The following is a 25,525-nucleotide window of genomic DNA, read 5'->3' on the forward strand; positions in this document are numbered from 1 at the left end:
TTCCAGCGGCGCAGGGCGAGCTGACGGGCAGGTTAGAGACTTTATCCTGTCAGAGCGGCTGTGAAGTCTTCATGTTACAACATTATTTATCAAACCGGGTCGGACCGGATGGATTTAGCGCGAGGAGGAAACACATGTGACAACGTCCGGTTTTCAAAATAAGGCGTCTGTACAGGATGGAAATAAGATTAACTGGATTATATTCACAGGAAGTATAAAACCTATATTACGTGTGTCCATTAAAAGTAAATGGACTCATGTGATTTACTTTACCGGACCCTCTCGGGCCCCAGACCCCCCACCATAGTCCTGCAGGAAACACTGAGGAAAAAGCTCATTTTGACTATTTAATTTATGCAATGGGGGAAAAATGTCAAAATAAGCGTGAAAGTACTTGTTCGGTGTTCAGCACGTTTTAAATTATATTTGGTTTTGGCTTCGAGTTTTCATGTCGGTGCATCCCTAAAATCAGTTGATCGGTTATTTTTAGGATAAATGTCAAATCATTATTTCTTTTGTTGAAAGGCTGATTTTTGTTAATTGTGGTGTTAAAGAAACAATTGATGCCAAACAGCAAATGTGAGGTAGAACAATTATTCAGAGAAATTAAGTGCAGATTCGTTTATAATTCAAATGAATTAAATCAAATTAAACTTTAGTTAGTAAGGAAAGTTATTATTGTTTTATTGCCCAGCCTTTTATTCCACTTTATGTTATTGGTAATTATTTCCTCAAAATTAACTCTATAACTAATTTAATGAATAATTGGCCACAATTTGCTGTTAGTAGTTTTACTTGCAGAAGACGTTTGTCATGCACAAATGAGACACCAAAAAATACAGCTGAAGCAGTGAAACCACATTATTGACATTGAACAGAAAATCACAAAGTTACAATTAAACAATTAAATAGCTCCGTATCCGTTTACAGTAAAACTTGATTTAACAGCAGAGTCCCAAACAGCCGCCTGCTGAGGAAACACATTATGACTAATAAATGCAGGTCTGGTTTTTATAGAAGGAAAAAGAAGTAATATTCTGTTTGAAATAAATAAACTCTTTCATAGTTGCCTATTTCAGTTTTCTGGGAGAGGAATTAAAGGCCTGTCCCAAAATATAGGCCGGGTCGATTCAGTGATTTTAGCAGATAAAATCTGAAACAGGACGCATGCCGGACTTACATTCAAGATAACTTTATGGTCACAGTAGAGTGAAATTACGTGGCATCCAGCTCACGGAGGAACTGAAAATTAGTGACAGAATTAAAAGTGAGGTGTTGGAACTGACAGAGAATGAAAAGGGTCTTTTTGAAGCGTGAATACATGTTGTTAAGCTTGTCTTTGCTCTCAGTAGATAAATGTTTGGCGTCTCCTCTCCGTGTGCAGGTGAACAGTGCTTGCCTGGAGGAGGTGAGCCACGAACACGCCGTCACCGCCTTGAAAAACACTCCGGACGTGGTCTACCTAAAAGTGGCTAAACCCAACAGTGTCTTCATGAACGACAGCTTCGCCCCGCCCGACCTCACCAACTGTGAGTGCTGCTCTTTATTTTCTCTGCACAAACACAGGGTCATTACCGACAGCTCGTCAGAACCACATTCAGTTACAGGGCTACTTCCATTATCCATCATTTTCACCATCAATCCTTTAGTTGTTTGGTCCAGAAAATGTTGACCGGTGACGTCCTCAAATGTCCTGTTTTGTCCACAACCCAATGATGTGCTGTTATCTGTCACAGAAGACAAAAGAAGCCAGGAAATGGACAGGGCTGTGCAGGACCGAGCGAGTTGTGTCTGAGAAACAGACTGTGGATCACGCGACATATTAGCCATATGACAGCTGTGCGTTTTCCTAATGTACCAATTATTCCTACTTCACTTGTGAATTCATCATTTCATTATGTAGATTAGGATTAAATGTTTTCTGTGTAGAAATAATTCAGTAGCCTAAATGATTTGGGGAAAATGGAAATGATAGTTTCTTCAAGTCCAAGTTATTTTGGAGAGAATTGAGTCGCTGTTAAAGCTCTTTAGTGGAGCACAAACCACCTGTGCTCCTCTATAGGAGGAAATCTAAACGAGCACAACTGCTTGTCGGTCCCTGTCTGGAGTCTTTTGAGGTTCATTTGACAATGAGTCCTGTCTCCGGTGTTTGCATGTGTGTAAGCGATGAAGACTTGATGGCGGACCAGATCACTTGATAGGCGTTCAAACTTCACAATGTGGAGAACACAAGATGCGATCCAGGAAGTCCAGTCTGAGGAACAGATGAATGGTTTTGAAGGTTTATGCTGCCGAACACTGGAGGACAATTCACCGATTCACCCTCCTGACTGTGGCGTTGGCGCTCCCGATCCGAGGATGATTATCTGTCCAAATGATGCTGTAGTGCGAGGGCTTCACAGACAGAATCTTAAGGTTGCTGACTGGATCGGGCAGCCTCTGGTCAGAAACCTGCAGCAGCCAATGAGGGCGAGATGAGCGGGAGTGTGGTGTCCTGGGATTATCAGACAATCATCACAAGTTAAACAGCAAAGACCTGTTCGTGGTACAACATACTCAACCAGGAACGCGGTCTTGCGTGTAGGTAATTGATGGATGTCATCACGTTGCTGTGCAGCAAAAGTTGAGCCACATTTAAACAGTAGATTTCCCTTCGTGATTGAGGGGGCTGTGTTGGTCCGGGTCAAACGCTGCATCCTGAAGCTCCCTCCTCTCCCCGGCCAAACAACAAAGGGAAGCCTGCGGTGAGGGGCTTCTTCTTCTTCTGGTTCAGATGTGACCTGGCTGACTTTCTGTCTTTGACCCTGAATTAGTGTTGAATTCCGCAGGACAGCAGAATGTCTCCCGGTGGCGTTCATCACACACCACGTCTCAAAGTTAATGCGACGCACCGCTCCTCTGAAACACACTCGGAGCACGGACCCCGGATCTGTTCCCAGCGACTCCCTCGGCGAACTAATGTGGAGACGCTGAAGGACAAAGTGATCCTGGACTGGTGAGGACAGGAGAGAGTGGTGAAGTGATCAGGTGATCAAACAGACTTCAGATATCTCCCCGTTACTTTCCCTCAACGACTCGACAGCGAGTTGGGAAGAGAACGGTTTTGCATAAACCAGAGACGTTTCATAGAGCAGACGCGCCACTCTATCACAGCAAAGATGGCGGTTATCCTGTCTAGAATCATATTTCAGCCAGTCGTGTGGTTCTACGGACGTAAGGGTCTGTTGTACTTCGACTACGCATGTGTGGAAGTGGTGACGCATGGTAGTAGAAGAACAACCGGTCGGGAAAAACTCTTTTGAAACCTTATTTTTGGCAAAATAGTTTTCAGCGATTTTGATTAGACTTTACTGCTGATTCTATTCATGTAGTTTTTAGATCCCGGCGACCAGTGAAAGTGCAGCTCTGGCTCTCTACACATTCAGATAGGAGCCCGGGGCCGTATTACAGAAACGTCCTAACCAGCTTGGTAACCATGGTAATAAGGGTTAGGGAGTGATGTAGGAAAAAGGCCGTTACAGATTATCAGTTCCTAAGTCGGTGTTCATTTCCTAATTTAAGATGGGAAAAGTGTTTTACAGAAGCATCCTGACTTAAATAAACTCTCCTAACTTTACTTTTCCACCAGCTAGTGTTTAATAACTCCTTTAATCCACATGGCCGCTCTTTGATTGCTTTTACAAAATCAACAAAATGTCAACAGGCAGAACGTATTAATTGATGCCTCTGATGACAAAACCCTCGTTAGTAGAAAGGCTGTAGGCGACGTAACGCCGGATAATGTCTCATTATGTCACATGCATGATGTACCAAAAGTAGCCCATCCTGATGCAAGTCTTTGATAGGAGATCGTTTAATTCAAGAAATGCATAAACATCATGACGTTAGCCCGCAGCCTTCATTAGATTATTATTTTTTCATTTGTAAATGGACGTATTTTCTTTTTAACAGCATCAACGCTCCGCTGGATGCCGGATATGCGGCGGTGACTGTGTCCGCTGTTTTAGCCCACTCTGTCTTTAATCTCTTTAATTAAGCGTTACGTTGATTTGGATTTCTCGACGGAGGTCACCAACACCTCTAAGGCATCTGAATTGTAGTTCAATGATAGTTGTTGTTCCTGCTCCATTTTTCAGTGCATGTTTCATTAAAAAAACGGCAAAAAGTGGTAACAGACCTAAAAGTTGATAACCGATGTTTGGTATTTAGGATTTCCTAACCTGAGATAAGATAAGATTTGAAAATCTTAGACTCTTCCTGTCTTAAGTTAAGACTTAAGATAAGAACTTTCTGTAATACGGCCCCTGGTCTTGTTGGTCCGAATCGGCTGCCTGGAGGCGTTGCCAAGATGGCGGCCGATTGGCATGACCTGCCTATAAGAACTTTGCATAAAGCGAGTGTGAACACGTTTCGGCGTCTGCAGCAGATCTTCAGTATGTGTTGCTTTAAATGAGATCAGAACAATCTCAACATAAAGTCTAAACCAAACTGAAGACAGAAGAAACAAGAGCCAGCTGTTGTACAAGCTGAAGAACAGTCTGAAGCTCTTGATGACGAAATATCTGAGGCTCAAGCGAGACTGATCCAGTTTGGTGACGTGAAGTCGTGCAGCATTTCCTTTTTCTAGTGATCAGGGTGATCTGATGGAGTGATTTATCATCCAGGATTGTTTTGATTGACATTGAGGCTGCAGACTTTAACTGTGAGATCAACTTTTCGGCGTGCTGCAGGAAGAAGGCAAAAACGTCGGGGTGTGTAGTCCTTCCGTTCGTCATTGGCGTCCTACCATCAGATCCCTTCGGACTCCGTGTTGTCATAGACCCTTTTCTCTAAAGAGCCCCCTGAGCTTCAGCGCTCGTCCTCGACCCCTCCTCTTCCTCTTCTCAATGACCCTCCTCATGTCTTAGCCTCTGCGTTATCACCCACCCTCCCCCACCCTGGTGGTGATGAGGTTGAGACGCGTGAAGGACGAGCAGCAAATCCAATCAGTGAGTGTCGGGCTGCATCACAAGCCTCAGCTGCTGTCACCGTGGTGATGTGGACTAACCCACACGGCAACATGTATAATGATGTCCTGCCACAGTGGACCGCTACGATCTGAGCTAGAGGTAATGGAGGAGAAGTAATTCTGTTCAGTGTGCTCTCTGACTCCGTCGTGGCGGCTTAGAAACACAAATGGGGGAAATAATTGTTGTAATGATGCAGCCGGCCGTCCCATCATCCTCAGCTCCAGCTACCGCGAGCACCAACAGGACATGTAGGATCAGATAACGGAGAGACTTAGTCCCTCCCTTCCTCTTCCGCCCCATGGGACCTTAATCAGGAAAAAATATTTATGGCAGTCAACGTTTAGATCTCGTTTGAAATGAGCCCAGTTTGTCAGGTTAAAAGATAATCTAGGTCAACAAAGTCTCAGTTAAAACAGTAAAGTAACATTTAGTTTAGTGTGAAACCGCTCAGTGAACTACATCTCTCGTCTCGCATAATATACGTCACCAACATATTAGCGCTGTAATGCTAAGCTAACATTCTTTGCTTGCTTTTTACTAGCTAGGTTGCTTAGCTATGTTCCACGCACAGATGTGTCTCACCTGATGTTTAATCCAACGACTCCTGGACCTTTCACCACATCATCTACACATGGAAGCTCTTTGACGTTAACTTCAGTGGCGTTAGCTTCAGTGACATTAGCTTCCAGTGATGTTAGCTTTAGTAACATTAGCTTCAGTGGCGTTAGCTTCAGTGACATTAGCTTCCAGTGATGTTAGCTTTAGTAACATTAGCTTCAGTGAGGTTAGCTTCAGAGACGTCTGCTTCAGTCACGATAGCCTCAGTCATGAAAGCTTCAGCAACGATAGCTTCACTAATGTTAGCCTCAGTGACGTTAGTTTCTGCGACCGCTTCAGCCACGATAGCTTCAGTGACATTAGCCTTAGTGACGTTAGCTTCACTAATGTTAGCTTCAGTGACGTTAGCTTCAGCAATGTGACCTTCAGTGACGTCAGCCTTAGTGACGTTAGCTTCACTAATGTTAGCTTCACTAATGTTAGCTTCAGTGACGTTAGCTTCAGCAATGTGACCTTCAGTGACGTTAGCCTTAGTGACGTTAGCTTCAGTGACGTTAGCTTTAGCCAGAATAGCGTCACTAATGTTAGCCTCAGCCACGATAGCTTCAGTAATGTTAGCTTCGGTGACGTTAGCCTTAGTGACGTTAGCTTCAGTGACGTTAGCTTTAGCCAGAATAGCGTCACTAATGTTAGCCTCAGCCACGATAGCTTCAGTGACATTAGCCTTAGTGACGTTAGCTTCACTAATGTTAGCTTCAGTGACGTTAGCTTCAGCAATGTGACCTTCAGTGACGTCAGCCTTAGTGACGTTAGCTTCACTAATGTTAGCTTCACTAATGTTAGCTTCAGTGACGTTAGCTTCAGCAATGTGACCTTCAGTGACGTTAGCCTTAGTGACGTTAGCTTCAGTGACGTTAGCTTTAGCCAGAATAGCGTCACTAATGTTAGCCTCAGCCACGATAGCTTCAGTAATGTTAGCTTCGGTGACGTTAGCCTTAGTGACGTTAGCTTCAGTGACGTTAGCTTTAGCCAGAATAGCGTCACTAATGTTAGCCTCAGCCACGATAGCTTCAGTAATGTTTGCTTCGGTGACGTTAGCCTTAGTGACGTTAGCCTTAGTGACGTTAGCTTCAGTGACGTTAGCCTTAGTGACGTTAGCTTCAGTGACGTTAGCCTTAGTGACGTTAGCTTCAGCCACGATACCTTCAGTGACATTAGCCTTAGTGACTTTAGCTTCACTAATGTTAGCTTCAGTGACATTAGCTTCAGCAATGTTACCTTCAGTGACGTTAGCCTTAGTGACGTTAGCTTCAGTGACGTTAGCTTTAGCCAGAATAGCGTCACTAATGTTAGCCTCAGCCACGATAGCTTCAGTAATGTTAGCTTCGGTGACGTTAGCCTTAGTGACGTTAGCTTCAGTGACGTTAGCTTTAGCCAGAATAGCGTCACTAATGTTAGCCTCAGCCACGATAGCTTCAGTAATGTTAGCTTCGGTGACGTTAGCCTTAGTGACGTTAGCTTCAGTGACGTTAGCTTTAGCCAGAATAGCATCACTAATGTTAGCCTCAGCCACGATAGCTTCAGTAATGTTAGCTTCAGTGAAATTAGCTTCAGTGACGTTAGCCTTAGTGACGTTAGCTTCAGTGACGTTAGCCTTAGTGACGTTAGCTTCAGCCACGATACCTTCAGTGACATTAGCCTTAGTGACGTTAGCTTCACTAATGTTAGCTTCAGTGACATTAGCTTCAGCAATGTTACCTTCAGTGACGTTAGCCTTAGTGACGTTAGCTTCAGTGACGTTAGCTTTAGCCAGAATAGCGTCACTAATGTTAGCCTCAGCCACGATAGCTTCAGTAATGTTAGCTTCGGTGACGTTAGCCTTAGTGACGGTAGCTTCAGCCACGATACCTTCAGTGACATTAGCCTTAGTGATGTTAGCTTCACTAATGTTAGCTTCAGTGACATTAGCCTTAGTGATGTTAGCTTCACTAATGTTAGCTTCAGTGACGTTAGCTTCAGCAATGTTACCTTCAGTGACGTTAGCCTTAGTGACGTTAGCTTCAGTGACGTTAGCTTTAACCAGAATAGCGTCACTAATGTTAGCCTCAGCCACGATAGCTTCAGTAATGTTAGCTTCATTGATGTTGGCTTCAGCGACGATAGCTTCAGCCACGATAGCTTCAGTAATGTTATCCTTAGTGACGTTAGCCTCAGTGATGTTAGCTTCAGTGAAATTAGCTTCAGTGACGTTAGCCTTAGTGACGTTAGCTTCAGTGACGTTAGCCTTAGTGACGTTAGCTTCAGCCACGATACCTTCAGTGACATTAGCCTTAGTGACGTTAGCTTCACTAATGTTAGCTTCAGTGACATTAGCTTCAGCAATGTTACCTTCAGTGACGTTAGCCTTAGTGACGTTAGCTTCAGTGACGTTAGCTTTAGCCAGAATAGCGTCACTAATGTTAGCCTCAGCCACGATAGCTTCAGTAATGTTAGCTTCGGTGACGTTAGCCTTAGTGACGGTAGCTTCAGCCACGATACCTTCAGTGACATTAGCCTTAGTGATGTTAGCTTCACTAATGTTAGCTTCAGTGACATTAGCCTTAGTGATGTTAGCTTCACTAATGTTAGCTTCAGTGACGTTAGCTTCAGCAATGTTACCTTCAGTGACGTTAGCCTTAGTGACGTTAGCTTCAGTGACGTTAGCTTTAACCAGAATAGCGTCACTAATGTTAGCCTCAGCCACGATAGCTTCAGTAATGTTAGCTTCATTGATGTTGGCTTCAGCGACGATAGCTTCAGCCACGATAGCTTCAGTAATGTTATCCTTAGTGACGTTAGCCTCAGTGATGTTAGCTTCAGTGACCGCTTCAGCGACGATAGCTTCAGTAATGTTAGCTTCAGCGACGTTAGTTTCAGTGACCGCTTCAGCCACGATAGCTTCAGTGACATTAGCCTTAGTGACGTTAGCTTCACTAATGTTAGCTTCAGCGACGTTAGTTTCAGCGACCGCTTCAGCCACGATAGCTTCAGTGACATTAGCCTTAGTGACGTTGGCTTCAGTGACGTTGGCTTCAGTGACGTTGGCTTCAGTGACGTTAGCTTCAGTGACGTTGGCTTCAGTGACGTTAGCTTCAGTGACGTTGGCTTCAGTGACGTTAGTTTCAGTGACTGTAGAAAACATATTTTGGACTCCTTCTGGAGGAGTCTTGTTTTGTAACTGTCGTGTCGATTAAAACGTTGGATATTTTTTATCATACATCTGCATTCTTGCCTCACTGGTTTATACAAATGTGCCCTATTGGAAGGTAGAGTCAGAAACTTCATCTCCTGCAAGAGCGGCCACCACAGTACCGTTAGCTTCAGTCAATGAAACAAACAGTTATGACATCACTTATGTGACTTTTGTGTGTGTGGCCTTTGTAATTACATATTTTCTGTCTTAAACTTCAACTGTTTTACAACAAACTGCGACTTCCTTGACTTGATTTATCTTTTAAAAGACAAACATCATGTGAGTAATTCAGGACAAATTCAAACGGGATCAAAACATTAGTTGACTACTGAAAAAAGGTCCCATGAAGAAGTGAAGACGTTCCACAGGAGGCAGTTGGAGTTTCCTGTCAGGTAAACATGTTTCTGTCGTCCTGCTGGGATCATGAACCTCAAACTCCAGATTTTAGGAAGTTAAAATACTTTTCTGGCTTTATGTTATTTTTATTCTCTTTTTATTATCTTTTGTTGTATGTAAACATCAACGGTCGGTGTGTTTACCCATCTTTACTGCAGACATTTAGCCCGTGGAAATTCCACCAGTAGTAACAGTGTTGTGATCAGACCCGGTCGAGTTTCACCTCTAGTTTAGTTACGACCCCCCACAGCAGCGGCGGCTTCGTCCAATCAGACGGTAACAGGACAGGTGAGTGTAGGAGATGTTCTGATGGAGAGAAACTGCAGGACCAGAGGCTGAAACTCAGTGTGTCAGGGAGGACGTGAACACGTTTTTATCACTGACAGATGCGTGTTTGTCGTTCACGTTCATCACAATGACTCTGTGTTCACAGCTGAGCGGGTTTAGTTTCCCGACCAACAACTTAAACCCTCTCTGTGTCTGTTTCAGCGTACTCCCAGCACATGGAGAACCATATCAGCCCCCCCAACTTCCTGGCTCAGACCCTCCCCCCGCCAGCGTCTTCGGGACGCTACTCCCCGACGCCGAAGAGCATGCTGGGAGAAGACGACGTCACACGGTGAGTCAGAGGCTCCTCAACCAATCAGTCTAGCAAATAACTAATTATTGCGTGATGAAACTGGTTGTTGTGGTTTCAGAATAAATGTACTTTAACAGAATAAAGCATTATTAACCTTTTAAACTCTGAGATAGAAATGGACCGCCAGTGCCTACAGTGTTTATTTTTGTTTATTGTGATGTCATTTCCTGGAGTATTGTCAGTTACTTCATATCTGTACAAGCTAAGCTAAAAGGTTAAGTAACTCAATTAACTTCAAGACTTGAGAAATGTGTTTAACTTGTGCCATAAATAAACATGAATACCATCAGAACAGATGGATCCTACAGAAGTAGAAACATTTATAGCTATTTGAACTATTTACCTTTTCTCAAGTGTTTGAGATTTATGTGAATCTGTTCTGAGCAGAGTGCAGGTCTCCCTCTCAGGTCATGTGCCTGATCCAGTAAGACATCAGCCTGCATGTTGTCATTAATGGTTAAATTCCTCTAAATTAGCAGGTTAATATTAGGTTGTGGTTTCTGTGGAGCAAGCACAGCTGCTCTGCCCTCTGCTGGTTTAAACCTGCAGTTACACTCAGGTTATCACTCCAGTTTATTACAGTTTTTATTTGTGAGGGATCAAATACAGCGGCATCAATCTCACATGAGGAGAAGAGATGCGTTGGAACAGATTTAGCTACTGGCTAATTTCTCCAGTCCCTGGGCAGGTCTACAAAAACACTAATACAAATACAAATCCTGGCCATTACTACGGAAATCTATACGTTTCCAAACTTTCAAACTCAGGGAGATGGTTCCAAAACAGACTTCCCACTGCTCCTGGAAGAACAGTTGACCAATTTACAGTCATGGAAAATGAGAGAAATGGTAAAATGTCCTGGAAAGTCTTGTGTTGTCCTGGAAATTTATTTTCACATTATGTAGTTTGTGGCTGTGGTTGGATAACATTAATAAAAGTGACCAAAACTCATTTTTTTATCCTCCAAAGGTAAATATTCGTCACTGTGGTGGTTTTTATTAAGTTTAAAGATTAATGTTTTCTTCTCAACTTGTTTTAAACAGTTATCTAACGTTAAATCTGTAAACAGTTCAGCTAAGTAAAGCGCTTTCCAAGCAAAGAACACAACGGGCTTTCCAACAGAAAGAAAAAATACAATATCAATACTTAAATCATATTAAACAGGGCAAGGTCAACTTGTCATATTTTCTACACATGTAATAGATGATTTCATGGATCAGTTCTAGCCTCAGACTGTCCTGGAAAAGTCCTGGAAAATTATCTCTAGGAAAGAGCAGGGACCCTGCAAAGAATTAAATGTCCTTAAAGGAAAAGGTAGGGTCTACTCTCTCCACCAGCAGGTCATGTGACTCTCTTATGGCCTCTTGTTCATCAGGTTTTATTCCACCTGTGAAAAGTGATTTCATGATCTGCTCTGCAGCAGGGAAAGTTTTCACAGTGACACAAACGTGATGCTTTCATCCGACTAATCTGGACCTGTTTATGATGTTTGTGAAGACGTCTGTCATCACATGACAGCACATGTGTTATTATATGTTATCTATTTAATGGCCATACTTATTTTACTGTCTGAGCAGAGTGAATGGAAACGCTTTCCTTTGAGAGAGATTACAGATTTCTTTGTGTGTAACATGCAGTGACAATAAAGGCATTCATCGAACTTCAGCCGGTACATCATCTCTGTCCTCTGAGGTCACATGACAGCAGGATGATTGACGGCTGTGTGTCTGAGGTCACATGACGGCAGGGTGATTGACGGCTATGTGTCTGAGGTCACATGACGGCAGGGTGATTGACGGCTATGTGTCTGAGGTCACATGACGGCAGGGTGATTGACGGCTATGTGTCTGAGGTCACATGACGGCAGGGTGATTGACGGCTGTGTGGTCCAACAGGGAGCCCAGGAAGGTGGTGCTGCACAGAGGAGCGACGGGACTGGGCTTCAACATCGTGGGCGGGGAGGACGGAGAGGGCATCTTCATCTCCTTCATCCTCGCTGGAGGACCGGCCGACCTCTGTGGGGAGCTGAGGAAAGGAGACAGACTCGTGTCCGTACGTACACACAAACATGAAACGCACACTGACGTAAAGATCCATGTTGGACACGGGTGGGAGCTTTCAGTCGGCGTCCATGGTCATCGTCTTATAGAGAACAGTATGATGTCAGCAGCTGGCTCTGTGGCGTTTAAACAGAATACATTTCTCCTTTTTAAAGATGGTGGCTAAATTAACTAGTGATGGTCCCAGATGTGTGCAGGTGGGAGAGGTGAGTCATCGTGCAGCCTGCAAACTACATCCAGAAGCTTATATCTACATGACGATACATTAGTGTTTTCCCTATATGCATTCAGGAGCGCCGCTGCTGAACTGTGACCGCCGCTTCTAAAATTTCCCCCAATCATTTTTATATCAAGGCGCTACAAAGTTTCACTCACACATGATGCGAGCACAGTAACACTCATCGCTCGGCTCGCTTCCTCTCCTCATTCTTCAGACATCTACGTGACAGGCGCCGTTATAACAGCAGCGTAACTCTGAATCAGGAGGCGCGTAGCGAGTGTTTGTGGTTTTGGGAAAGAAAGGACGGAGGTGACTGGAGGAGCTGAGGTTAGTGAAGCTAATTAGTGATGCAGACTAGTCCTTTAAGCCGATGAGGAGACGTTTCTGTTTGGATTTTAATGTGCAAATAAAATGCAGCTCAGAAGGGAGGAGATTTCTCATGTTGCCTATTTTTATATTAATGTCTACAGATAAAAGTCAGAAGCTGTAAAATGAAGACAAACAGTCAAACAATGATTCTGACCATGACTACTGTGACCACCACCGAAACATTCATCTAAAGCTCACAAAACACTGAAATGAAGCTGTTCTAATGTGCATCACATGCTCATGGACACAAGTGACGCTGCTGAGACGTGTTTTATATTCAGACACACTACGCGCACAAAAACAATTTCACTTCACCTCCGCTGCGACAACTCCAGGGGAAACACTGCGGTACGTAGATAAACAAAGTTATCGGAACGTATTTCCTTGTTTGCAGTCGATGGATCCTAAAATACTCCCAAACTTTAGACGGATGCAGCAACGCTTCGACATACTAACATAATCGATTAAGTCGACGAATCGCCCCAGCCCTAGTTGTTGTTATATGGCTATCCAGAGGGCGGAGGAGAATCACACATCCAACTCAAGGCAGATATCGGATTCAGAAATAAAGGAACAGGACGCTGGAAATCTCAAGAGAATAAATACCAGAGGTAACTTTAGAAGTGGCAGATGTGTTGATATCTGCATCAGGACGTCTCGTGGTTGTGATGATCGCCGCAGGCTCGCCGTCTGTTGCTGTTTGTCGCGGCTCAGAAACTGACAGAAAAGTTTGGTCTCCTCATGACCTGCAGAATAACCACACCGGATATGTTAGGATCCAATACAGCTAAGCACGATAGCAGATCAATAAATCCCTGCTGTCATTATCTTCGTTGCCATCTTATTTGTAAGGGAGCCTGGAGGGACAATTGAGCGAGGTTCCACTCTCCTTTGTTCGGGAGGGGTTTTATTTTCTGTGTGCTGTTAAAAGGAGAAGTATTAAATTGGTCATCACCTGTTTATTGTTTCCTTATATAGTTCGGTGTATTTTTAGCTGCTCTCTGTCTGTGCGCTGCTGTCTTCAGGTCAACGGGGTGGACCTCCGGAACGCCACTCACGAACAGGCCGCCGCCGCCCTGAAGAACGCCGGGCAGACGGTGACCATCATCGCCCACTACAGACCAGAGGGTGAGCCGCTTGGTTATTAGGATTATTAGGGTCGGAAGCTTCAGGCTCATACAGATATGTTTCCAGGATTGTTTCATGGATTGTTTGAGGGTCTGGTCCAGGTTCCCACGTGTCCTGGAAAAACCTGGAGTCATGAAAACAAGGACTTTGACTCTGAACTTTGCCTTCCTCTCCAGAGTACAGTCGGTTCGAGGCGAAGATCCACGACCTGAGGGAGCAGATGATGAACAGCAGCATCAGTTCTGGATCCGGATCTTTGCGGACGAGTCAGAAGAGGTCGCTGTACGTCAGGTGAGCAGAGCCGCCGGCGTGGCTAGGTGCTGACGAAGGGAGTCCAAAAATAACTTATTAATGTCATGATGCTTGTGTTTATGAAGTTTGAGACATTTTAAATAATTAAATCTTTAATTATACATGTTTCATTTAGCTAAATTAGCATCTTGTATAACTCTTCACATTAAAACTGCTTCACCAACCTGCATGAATCAAAGTTAAGAGAAATAAATATTTTTTTAACTATTTAAAAATATTAAATACGTAATTAATGAATGTAAGATAATTGAATTATTATTATAATAATGAATTATTATAATATGAGTTCAATGAATTACTTAAACTAAATTGATTGATAGTAACTTTGAGCTGCATGTATCAGGAATCAAACATTTTTTATTATGTAATGAATTTTTTCTAATTTTAATTAACACAAATATTTAGTCAGTTTAAATTCATTTTAAAAACATCAATCAAAGTGTACTGGAATAATAAATAAAACAGGGTTCACTTGCTGGCCTTTGTTTTCTCTTGGCCTTTGTGTGAGATGTGGTTATAGACGCTCTGGAAAACAATATTCTTGGAAAGTTTGTCACTTCCACTAGATTGTCTAATTAAGTTTTCTTCTGTTTAAAACTGACGAGGAGGTAACAAAGCCTCAACTTTAAGGTTAATTTAATGAACTGATCAGGTGTATGTTTGTCGCGCAGAGCGCTGTTTGACTACGATAAGACCAGAGACTCCGGGCTGCCCAGCCAGGGGCTCAACTTTAAGTTCGGAGACATCCTCCACGTGGTGAACGCCTCCGACGACGAGTGGTGGCAGGCCAGACAGCTGACGTCACAGGGGGAGGTGGAGGAGGTCGGAGTGATCCCCAGCAAGAGACGGTCAGTCGCACAAACTTAGTCTTGTGACTTGTGTGTGTTTTAAGTAACGTGTTGAAGGGCAAGTTCAGTATTTTAGAACCTGGACCTTATGTTCCCATGTGTTTGTGTCTATGTGACTAATTGGGACGACATTGTCTGAAAGCGGTCCAGGACTGAGCAAGCGCGCTGCAGTCGGCAGCAGCGAAACAGGGCTGCAACGTAATCCTCGAGGCTTGACGTTACTATGTCACCTTTACTGAAACTCAAACCCTGCTGACCTTTGACCTTCTTGTCCTCTTTGACCTCAGGGTTGAGAAGAAGGAGAGGGCGAGATTAAAGACGGTGAAGTTCAACGCGAAGTCTCGAGACAGAGGGGTGAGTGTTCTGCAGAAGCAGCAGTGTTTGTAGATATAATACAGGAAGTAACAACTTATCCGCGTTATTCCAAGTCACATGATACCTGAAGCATGGGCGCGACTTCCGGTTATTCCTTCCACTGAACTGGCTCCTTCACACCTTTGAATGAAGGAAGGAAAACATCCAGTACAATATTTGGTTACTTTATTATTTCCTTTGTCAGGCAATGAATAATCTGAAAAGCTTTGAGGCTTATTATAGGTACTTAATTAGTAATAAAGTTGGGCAGCATTATTTAGGATGGGTTAAAACCTTGACTATTGAAGTAGCCAGGTCAGATGTTTTGGTTTTGGGAAGCGATGGAATCGGCACCGTCCCTTTCTGTTTGTGGTTCGTGTTCTACAAGTCGTTGTTTATATTTACATTTAGTCATTTGCCAGACATTTCTATCCAAAGTGACTTACATTTTGAGGAACGACATACAAGAATCAACAAAGTGAGAGATCAACAAGTGACAATAGATACTAGTAAGAGCTGTTACCACAAACAGGATCAGTGAGGTTAATACCCAGGGAAAGAAGTAAGAGTTAACAAATACTGCAATCAAGACAAGACAATTAGATGAAGACAGAAGAAGAAGAGTGCAGGAAGTGCATGTTAGAGGTGTTATCAGAGGAAGAGTTTTCAGGAGCTTCTTGAAGTTAGAGAGGGACGCCCCTGCTCTGATGGTGTGCGGTAGCTCGTTCCACCATCGTGGTGTCACAGATGAAAATAGCCAGGACTGGGATTGCTTTGTGTGAAGGGACGGCAGAGCCAGGCGGCGTTCGTTGGAGGAGCGTAGCGGGCGAGAAGGAACGTAGGCTTGGATTATGTAGTTTAGGTAGATGGTGCAGACCCAGTAGTCACTCTGTATGCAGCATCAGTGACTTGAATCTGATTCTGGAGGTCACTGAGTAATGGAGTGACATGAATCCTTTTGGACTGATCAAAAACCAGACGTGCTGCTGCGTTCTGAACCACCGCACAAGCTGGAAGACCTGCTAGGAGGGCATTGCAATAGTCGAGGCGAGAGATAACTATGGCCTGTACCAGAAGCTGGGTGGTGTACTGAGTGAGGTAGGGCCTGACATTGTATAGAGCAAAGCGGCATGAGCGAGAGACAGCAGCAACATGGTCTGAAAAGGAGAGCAGGTCATCAATCATGACACCCAAGTTTCTCACCACCTTGGTTGGAGTGATGGTTGAGGAGTCAGTTTGTAGTTTGATGTTATGGTGGATAGATTGCTTGGCTGGAATGACCAAGAGTTCAGTCTTAGAGAGGTTTAGTTGAAGGTGGCGAGCCTTCATCCATGCAGATATGTCCGAGAGACGGTCTGTGATTCGTGCTGAGACGCTGGGGTTGTCTGGCGGGAAGGATAGGTTGTGTGTCGTCTGCATAGTGGAGGCAAGAGAAGCCGTGAATAAATTAATTTTAATTTAAAGTTTATACATTTTTGGATGATTGTTGGTGCAGCTACAAACAGACTGTAATATTTTAGCTGCCTCTAAGCTAACTTAGTTTATTACCTCAGTGGAAGGAATAACCAGAAGCCGTGTCCATAATTCACGCCAGATATCACGGGACTAGAAATAACGTGGACGTTTTTGTGGGGGGAATCTGTAATTTAGTCTTGTTTGAATCTAAACTCTCTCTAAGCTACATTTAAAACAACTTCTGCAGCGACATTTTTGCATGATTTTAGTCAGAATGTGTCAGACTGTGCAGATGAACTAACACGTGTGTTCGACTAATGTTTAAAAGCCGTTTAACAGCATGTTGTTGTTGTTGATCTTTGAGGAGTTTTCTGCTTCACCACTCAAACGTCTCAGCAGCCAAACCGCCTGGCGCCTCCCCAGCACCTTTTTAAACCGTGTGCCGCTTTAACACGTGTGGCCAGAACGCCCCGCCTGGCGCCGCCCGCCAACCCGCCCTCTAACACACCAGACTGACGGGAGGGGGGGAAGAAACCAACATGCATGACCCCCCCCTTCCTCCTCACACAGAGAGAAACGCTTGACATTGATGTCTGACTGTCTGCTGCTCACAGAAACCTTCCTCATCCTCACCACTCACCTCTCTCACCCCCCCCCCCCCCCCCTTCCTGCTGGATAACATTAAAGTGCGGCATGTCATGTAATGATGTCAGTAGTCCCGCCTCCTGCTGATGAGTAACCGCAGAGCAAAAGTTTAAAGCTCAGTAAAGCGTTGGTTTGTTTTTTCGTTGAGTTTAATGTAAAGCAGTCAATTTAAAGCTGCACTAACCAACATTTATTTTTAAGAACAGCAGGTCAAATGTCTCTGGTGGTTGTGGATCCACAGAGAATCACCTCTGCAGGCAGGTTCATCTTACTTTACAAGTCGTCCTCACATTTAGAAACAAACTCAGACAGGAGCTAATCAGAATAAAAAGTAGGTTTCCAGCAGCCGCTGTTTTCTGATTAACCCACCGTGCACCACCTGCCCAGCAGCAATCAGCAGTAAGAGACTGCTTTCTAAGACAGGAAGACTACTACTGAAGTGATTCCTAAACTCATGGCTGGGTCCGTCCTGTCTCGGACCTCGTATCGGATCTTAAAGGTCATTTCAGGACTTTTAAACCTGTGTTGGTGCAGAGTTAAGAATCCGTGCAGTAGATGCTTCAGCCGGCTGCAGCGTATTCCTTCATCAAAAGTCCACAGAAAGAGCTTCTTGTTCCCCTGACAGGCTCAGACTGTTACACCAGGTGTCTGACAACATCAAGTAAAGGATCCCTATGAGGGGGACTCCCAGTGACCCCCTTTGTTTTTAACAGGAAACTCTCGCTCTGAAATGTCAGGAGAGTTGTTGCAGGAAGACGCCGGTGGAAACGAGGAAGAGGAGTTTATTGCAAGACTTTCAGGGCTCAACAACAACGGCGGCCTGATGCCAGTAAAAAGTAACGTCGGGACAGTTGAATTAGCAACTCACAGAGCAAAAACATTAGTATTAAAGTAAATTAGAAACTCAACATCCTGCAGTTGTTTTGCAGCTCTTTCACCAACCCAGAGCTGTAGTGACGTGACAGCGGTTGTCAAATGTTATTTCTCTAATCTAAACCAAGCGGCGACCTCTGGGTCTGACAGTGAAACCATGCAGACGCAACTTAAACCTGTGTTCTCTCAAACGGCCAGCAGGGGGCTGCAGAAAGAAGAAAACTGTTTCTACTTCTCAGCTGATTTATTCCCTCAGTAAACACTTTCCTGATGAGTTTCTGGTCTCAGTCGCTAGTTTCAAGTCTTCTTCAACACAGCGTGATGTTCATTTAGTCAATTATGGTCCCATTTAGAGGAACAGAGACCAGGAAGCAGGGGAGGCTTTAGGGCGGGACTTCTTTGTGATTGACAGGTCGCTACCATGGCGTGCTCTTATTTTATATAATTTTAACTGTGCATTTTAGTTAGTTTTTTTAAAATATCCAGGATGTATTTAATAACCGATTAAAAAATGTTACATAACTTGGTTTTGTTACTGATAAATAACTTTTGGAGGGAGGGCCAGTAAGGGCCAGTAAGTTTCAAACCCACAGTTAACGTTGAGCCCTGACAGCAAACTCCGACTCACGTTGCTACCGTTTCTTTTTCCTGGAACTTAAATATCAAACATAACTCTTTAAGGATAAAGGCTGTTCATCCAAAACCTGCTTAGAATTATGATGTCGTCTGAAATTAGGACGCAACTCATTCACTTTGATTCATTTTTATGCCTGGTGAAAACACAACCTCCATGTGACCTTTGACCTCCGCTGTTAGACTGACGCGTGTCAGGTGATTTAGCAGAAACACGCGTTCTTCCTTCTGTTTGTGTGACGTCCTCTGAGTTTCATTGCCGATGAGCTCTGACAGGAAGTTTTCCAACACTAAGACACAGTCAGCTGACCGTCTCCCGTCAGCTCGTAGCCGCTGTGTCTCTGCATGTCCGTCTGCATGTTCAGTTTCTCCTCATCCTGCTTTGGTCTGACATCTGCTGCCTTCACTGTCACTGCGTTAAACTCAGCCTCCCAGACTCTGACGGGACCACGTCACTCAGAACAACGAGGACGCTCAAGGGCAGATTTACCTCTGGTGACGTGAGCTGCCACAGATATATTCTGAGTGGAGCCGAGTACGGTTCTTCAGGACAGGTGCAAATAAGCTGCCTGTGCTTTAGCTCAGAGACCAGAATGATAGTTTAAGATAGTAAAACTGTAAATAAATCAAAATCTCAGCTGAAACACCTGCTCTGTTTAACAGATGTTCTCATTCAGTTAGTAGTTCCTGCTTTGTGGCAGTAAAACTCAACACTTCCTGCAGATTTCAAATTAAAAGCCTGTTGAATGGAAGGGATGATGCTGTCACAGCTGTGTTAGTCGTGTTTTGGAGGCTTTGTTGACATCGTTTACTGGATTTATTATTATTATTATTATTATTTAGTTTCCAGTTCTAATGTTTACTTTCTGTTTAAGGAGTTTTAGTTTTGTTTAATTTGCCGGCCAGACAAACATCCTCTCATTCTGTCAGAACCGACATCAGACTCCCCCATCTCCCCCCTCTTCCTCCTCTTTTTTTTATATTCCATCACCCCTCCTCCTCCTCCTCCTCCTCCTCCTCTTCCTCCTCAGCAGTCTCTCAATGACAAGCGTAAAAAGAACCTCTTTTCCCGAAAGTTTCCGTTCTACAAGAGCAAAGAGGCGAGCGAGCAGGAGACCAGCGACGTCGACCGTAAGTACCGGCGCGACCGGGGAGGCGGGGGTTGGAGCGGTCTGTCTGAGAGACGGTTGATCGGCGACAGGAAGAGAGGTCAGCTGGTGGTGCTGGCTATGCGGCGGCATCAGGGCCTGGCTAAAACCAAACGCACAAATGCAAATGAAAAACTGCTCCACTGGGAATATTTGGCCGATCTCCTCCTCCTCCTTGGAGCCAAGATGGCCGCCCTGCAGCCCCGCCGGCCGGCTGCGTTCCCCCTGCTCTCTCTCTGTCGCTGAAACTCAGTAACTTTGTGTTTCTTCTTGTGGTTGTTTTTCTCCTCGTTGTTCACTCGGCTCTGCTGACCTCAGGACAACAGTGACGACATGGTACCCAAAGGCCACAGTAAGTGTGTCCCCCCCTCACCCCCCACCTGGATCCTTGTTCAGACTGATCAGTGTTTGTAGAATATAAACTTTTATAAGAGCCTTGTAGCTCTGTTGGAAACCCGTTTACAGGTAAACCAATGAAACACAGGAGTGAAAAGAACAAATGTATTGATGCTTAGTCAAATGTTTAGATTGAAAGTCCTGAGATTGACTTAACATCTTATTATTTTTAATGTAAAAGCTCAAGTTTGTTGCTCTGATTAATCTTCAGTACTGTTATTGTGTTTGAATAGAAGTGCGTTGACTTGAGGCCGTTATTTAGTTTAATTAAGTTGAGATTTAACTATTTTATTTAACGGTCAGTGGGATCAATCAGAAAAGCAGAAGAAAACTTTTGGGAAATTATAATTTTGTACAGCAGTTTTCAAAATGAGGTTTAAAAAAAAACTAATCCAAAGAATAAAATGAGCCATAAAGAAACAGGTAAATATTAAAATATCTTAACTATAAAGAGGGAACAAAATAAATCCAACAAAGCATCAAACCCCCTCCTTCCTTCCTTCCTTCCTTCTTCACCACCGACCGGTCGAGGATCCTCCATCTCTTCAGTCACGCACTCATCAGCTTTCACTCCTCCACCTCTCACAGCTCGCAGCGTTGAAGTTTTCTGTAGCACCTCGTGTCCACCAGGTGGCACCATCACACCCAGATCCACCTGGAGACTTCAGGAAGTAATCAGACGTGACTTTCAGGCTAGAAGCTGAAGCGATCTGTTTCTGAAATGAATAACAGTGAGCTTTACTCAGCTCAGTAAACTCAGATACACTCTGTGTTTATGTTTCCAATAGATGATATAAAGTATTGGAATATCATCTGAAATCCAACATGTCACCATATTTTAAAATCCATTTAATGATCTGTTCTGTGTGCAGCATGAAGGGCCCACAATGATAAACTACCCTGATATTTGATATTGGAAATTATTTGCAGGTTGTTCTCAGCCTGAAATCCTAAAAGCTTCTGAAAACTGTTGGACATTTCAACTCTTTGAGCCTTTGTGAGTTTCAGTGAAGAACAGAAGTATTTTTATTTTGTAAGGAATGATTTTCGCTGTAAAACATCATCAGTGTTTAAATGTTTGCAGGATAAAACTTGTTCATGAGTTGATTTAAGGTTGAATTTTAATGAATCATGTCCACAAACCAAAGGCTGTGCTGAGGAACAGAAGCTGCACAATGTTTTACTGTTCACTATTATTATTATTATGAACATTTGGCTCCACGTGAGGTAAAAAAACAAGAGAATCTTTTTTTCTTCTGGTTCGTATTTAGAGGAACTTCAGTGGACTCATCCTGTTTTGCATTTCATGTTGTTCTGTTTAAATGTCACTGCAGCGAACTGTTATCAGTTAATCTACCAGTTATTTTATAGATGAATTGTTTGGCTTCCCAGAACCCACGCTGACATTTTCAAATGTCTCGTTCAGACCAGAACAAAGATGTTTAGATGACGACGATGGAAGACAAAGAAAATATTCTCACTTATTGCTTAAAAAGTTACTTAATTGATTATGAAAATTGCAGCTAATTAATTTGAGCAGCTGAGCGTGAAGCGTCGTTGCAGACGTCAGGTTTACTGTTTCACCACATTTTACTGAATGCTCTTTCAAATGTGATTTTATTCATATCGGCCGGGCCTGTTTTCAGGAACACATTCACATAATGAAGCAGTGATTATATTCTGGTTGTAGTCATGGAACAGTTTTGGAAAGTTTTGGACTTTTCCCGTCTGTCCTGAACGTTTTATTCTGTGTTATATTTGTGTTGCTGTGACCTCGAGTCCTCTGTTTATATATATATATATGTATCCTGGCTCTGGAACAAAGCATCATGGGAAAGCGGTGCTCCCCGCTGACCCCGTGTGTCCTGTGTTTTGTTGTGATTCCAGAACACGTGACCTCTAACGCCAGCGATAGTGAAAGTAGCTACCGTAAGTGTGACACTCTGCCGTCGACGCTGCCTGCTCCGCTCGATGATTCGCAGGAAACACTAACAATCAGGCTGAACCTGCTAACCGCTAACCGCCCTCGCTGATGTCATTAATGAGCACCGACGGCTGATTGGCCAATAACAGCATGACCTCACACACGCACACACGGTCTGTCTCCCTGAGCGCTGCTGAACGTCTGTCCGGGCTGTTGTAAAGCTGCTGACTGCTGCATGGACTCTGCGTGGATGTGTGTGTTTGTAGAGTGAGTTTTCAAATGTGCTCGTTAATTATTTATAATTACTAAAAACAACACAGTGTTTTGCCCAAACTCCAGGGGGAAAAGTTGATGTTTGCCTGAAAGTGGAAACAGACGTGATGAATAAACGCTGACGGTCATGAGGAGTGACTTTGTGTGAAGATCTGAAAGCATGAGGAGGCTGTAACACATGAAACTGACGTGGTTTTAATGACGTCGCCTCGCCGTGATGGTTTAACGGCAGCTCCAGAAGTTCAGTGAAATTAGCTAGAATATTTAGGAAAAGTTCATTTTCTTCTCTAATTTAATTCAAAAAGTGAATCTGTAATAAATTCTAGATTCATTAGACATAAAGTAAAAATGTTTCAGGCCTTTTTGTTTTGTTTTAATCTTCATGATAACAGCTGATGGAAATCCGAAAATCCATATCTCAAAACATTAGAATAAAGAATGTAAAATGTCGACTTGAGAAGAGCTTTTCATCTCTCAGACCTTTGGATGGAAAATGTCCTTAAAACAGCTCATAATGATAAAACTGATTTGCCCATCTGTTAAGATAAACTTCATCTTCCTCTTGGATTGTCTGCTTGAATGTGGCCGGTAAACTCAGCAACCTCTAAAAGGCTGTTTCCAAGCTGCAGAGGCGTGATTCTCCCAATCACTGGGGGTTTGAACAGGCTCCCTCTGAGCGGCTGCTTCCCACCTCCAGACTTCCTGCTAACATCGAGCCGCGTCTCTTTTGTCCTGATTCTGTAAAGGAGACATGAACGCACCTTTTTATTTTCAACCAGCTGCCGTCAGCTTAGAGTTTCTGCAGCTGTCGCTGTTTCTCTGATGAAAGAAACCAGCTTTGGTTAACAAACAGAAACACAGTGATGATGTTTTACATGAACTCAGGAATCACTCACCATAAACTAACCAGACCTCATCACATCCTCTCGGCCTCCATCCCTCCCTCTGATGCCTTCAGGTGAACTCCTGTTACTGCTGCTGACCGTCCTGTTTGTGTTTGCAGGTGGGCAGGAGGAGTATGTTCTGTCGTACGAGCCCGTCAGTCAGCAGGAAGGTGAGAGCGAACTTTATCTCATTTATCTCTTCTGACGCTCTAAAACTGCTCAGAGTGACTCACAGGTTTAGTAAAGTACTGCGTCTGTTCACGTGAGGTGGAAATACGTTTATATTCTCCAGTTAAAACCAAAAGGAAACCTGATTTTTAAAGGTGGACTCGGATGTTTGTACGCTTTGAAACAGCGTTTATAAAGACAAACTGGTCCACAGACGGAGGGATAAAGGAAGTCAACATTATAAGTCGAGATATTTTAAAAGAAGTAAATCAAAATTATATTAATATAATTTGTTGTAGTTAATGTTGAATACAAAATAAAACTTGTAATAAAATATAAAAGGAGAATAAAATCCTGTTTGTTCTGAGTTTTACCTTAAAATCACTTCCTGTCTCCGTCCTCTCTGACAGTGAACTACACCCGTCCCGTCATCATCCTCGGCCCCATGAAGGATCGGATCAACGACGACCTGATCTCAGAGTTCCCCGACAAATTTGGCTCCTGCGTCCCCCGTAAGTCCCTTCAGACGTAGGACCCAGTTCAAAGCGATGACGGCATGTTGGGTCGTGTTCTCGGTCAGGTATCTGACGATCTCTCTGATCAGGACCTCGTTCTTGTTCCCCCTCTCTCAGATACGACCCGGCCGAAGCGGGACTACGAGGTGGACGGCAGAGATTATCACTTTGTGGTGTCCAGAGAGCAGATGGAGAAGGACATCCAGGACCACAGGTTCATCGAGGCGGGCCAGTACAACAACCACCTGTATGGAACCAGCGTACAGTCGGTCCGAGAGGTGGCCGAGAAGGTACCGACCCTGCTGACGGTTTCCACCGCAGGAACTTCAGCTGCACCTCAGCCAGAGACCAGATTTGGTTCAAACACACGTCTCGATGCTGCTGCAGATAGTGTCCGGTGTTCAGTCCCACAGAGAGACAAAGCACAGAGTGATGCTGCTGCTTGTGTTTACTGAACAGAGACCCGGAGATCCTGTCTGCTGTCGACGACCTGCTGGGTTTAGAAGATAACCCCCATAAAACTACCACCTCTCTCTTTTTACACCGGTTAAATAGTTAACAGTTAGTTAGCAGAAATGCGGGGCTCTCGTCCGCTGAAGTCTTTATTTCACTTCCAGTATTTTGCCTTAATTACATCATTTGTGACGGAGACATTTTGTAAAACAAAGGTCGTGCGCACAGAAAATATCCAGGAGGTTCCGAGGTTAATGTTTGACCAATCAGTGACATTCAGCCCTCCAAACCCCGCCCCTGAGGAGCTAAATGTGGCCCCTGGTTCCTCTGCTGGAAACACAGGTCAGGTTCTGGAGTTCCTGAAACGGCTCCTGGGTTCCTGCGGTGAAAACAAGCGACTAGTTCCTGTTTGGCTCCTGGTTTAGTTCCTTCAGTATCTGAAACTATTTGATCTAAAAGGGACGAGACACAAGGACTCAGAGGAAACAGAAAACCATTAGTTCAGAAACTCATTGTCTGAATTAACAGAAATGTTCTTCTTCTGTGGTTCTCAGGGTAAACACTGCATCCTGGACGTGTCGGGGAACGCCATCAAGAGACTGCAGCTGGCTCAGCTTCACCCCATCGCCATCTTCATCAAACCCAAATCTGTGGAGAACATCATGTGAGTCAAACAGCAGGAGCTTTGTGCTTTTCTTCGTTGGTGTTTTATTACTCTGCTGCTGGCGCTAAACTGGGAGGAGTAAAGGTGGCGTGACCTCGGTGTGATCTTTGGTCCCGCAGGGAGATGAACAAGCGTCTGACGGAGGAGCAGGGCAGGAAAACCTTCGACAGAGCCACCAAGCTGGAGCAGGAGTTCACCGAGCATTTCACAGGTGAGACGGCGCCCCCTGCAGCCCACAGAGCTCGTGTACGGACACCAAACAGAACCTTGTGTCCCCATCATAAAAATTAAAAATTACTCTTTAAGGTTGGAGAAAAATTCTCTTTAAAACTAGATGATCACCTTCTTTCATCGTTAACTCTGGGTTG

At 44.0% G+C, this 25,525-nt stretch overlaps 1 protein-coding gene across 14 annotated transcripts in view; it reads left to right on the plus strand.

The window, feature by feature from the left end:
* The window catches only part of LOC119902695 (disks large homolog 1-like), a 163,271-nt gene that overhangs the window by 136,238 nt on the left and 1,508 nt on the right, over window positions 1–25,525 (plus strand). For 6 of the 14 annotated variants that reach the window (XM_038719037.1, XM_038719039.1, XM_038719041.1 and 3 more), the window contains 14 exons: window positions 1,385–1,529; window positions 9,685–9,814; window positions 11,731–11,887; window positions 13,510–13,612; window positions 13,789–13,903; window positions 14,596–14,772; window positions 15,060–15,126; window positions 19,764–19,863; window positions 22,164–22,205; window positions 23,477–23,527; window positions 23,936–24,037; window positions 24,158–24,330; window positions 25,048–25,157; window positions 25,277–25,368. In XM_038719037.1, the coding sequence (XP_038574965.1) occupies window positions 1,385–1,529; window positions 9,685–9,814; window positions 11,731–11,887; window positions 13,510–13,612; window positions 13,789–13,903; window positions 14,596–14,772; window positions 15,060–15,126; window positions 19,764–19,863; window positions 22,164–22,205; window positions 23,477–23,527; window positions 23,936–24,037; window positions 24,158–24,330; window positions 25,048–25,157; window positions 25,277–25,368 (1,564 nt within the window). Of the gene's footprint in view, window positions 1–1,384; window positions 1,530–9,684; window positions 9,815–11,730; window positions 11,888–13,509; window positions 13,613–13,788; window positions 13,904–14,595; window positions 14,773–15,059; window positions 15,127–19,763; window positions 19,864–20,198; window positions 20,233–22,163; window positions 22,206–23,476; window positions 23,528–23,935; window positions 24,038–24,157; window positions 24,331–25,047; window positions 25,158–25,276; window positions 25,369–25,525 lie in introns of all 14 variants that reach the window. The other 8 variants (XM_038719038.1, XM_038719040.1, XM_038719046.1 and 5 more) reach the window with 3 other exon arrangements.

The sequence above is a fragment of the Micropterus salmoides genome, unplaced genomic scaffold, assembly GCF_014851395.1.
Source record: "Micropterus salmoides isolate LMB-PRFRI ecotype aquatic unplaced genomic scaffold, ASM1485139v1 Ms_hic_scaffold_14, whole genome shotgun sequence".
NCBI classification, from domain to species: Eukaryota; Metazoa; Chordata; class Actinopteri; order Centrarchiformes; family Centrarchidae; genus Micropterus; species Micropterus salmoides.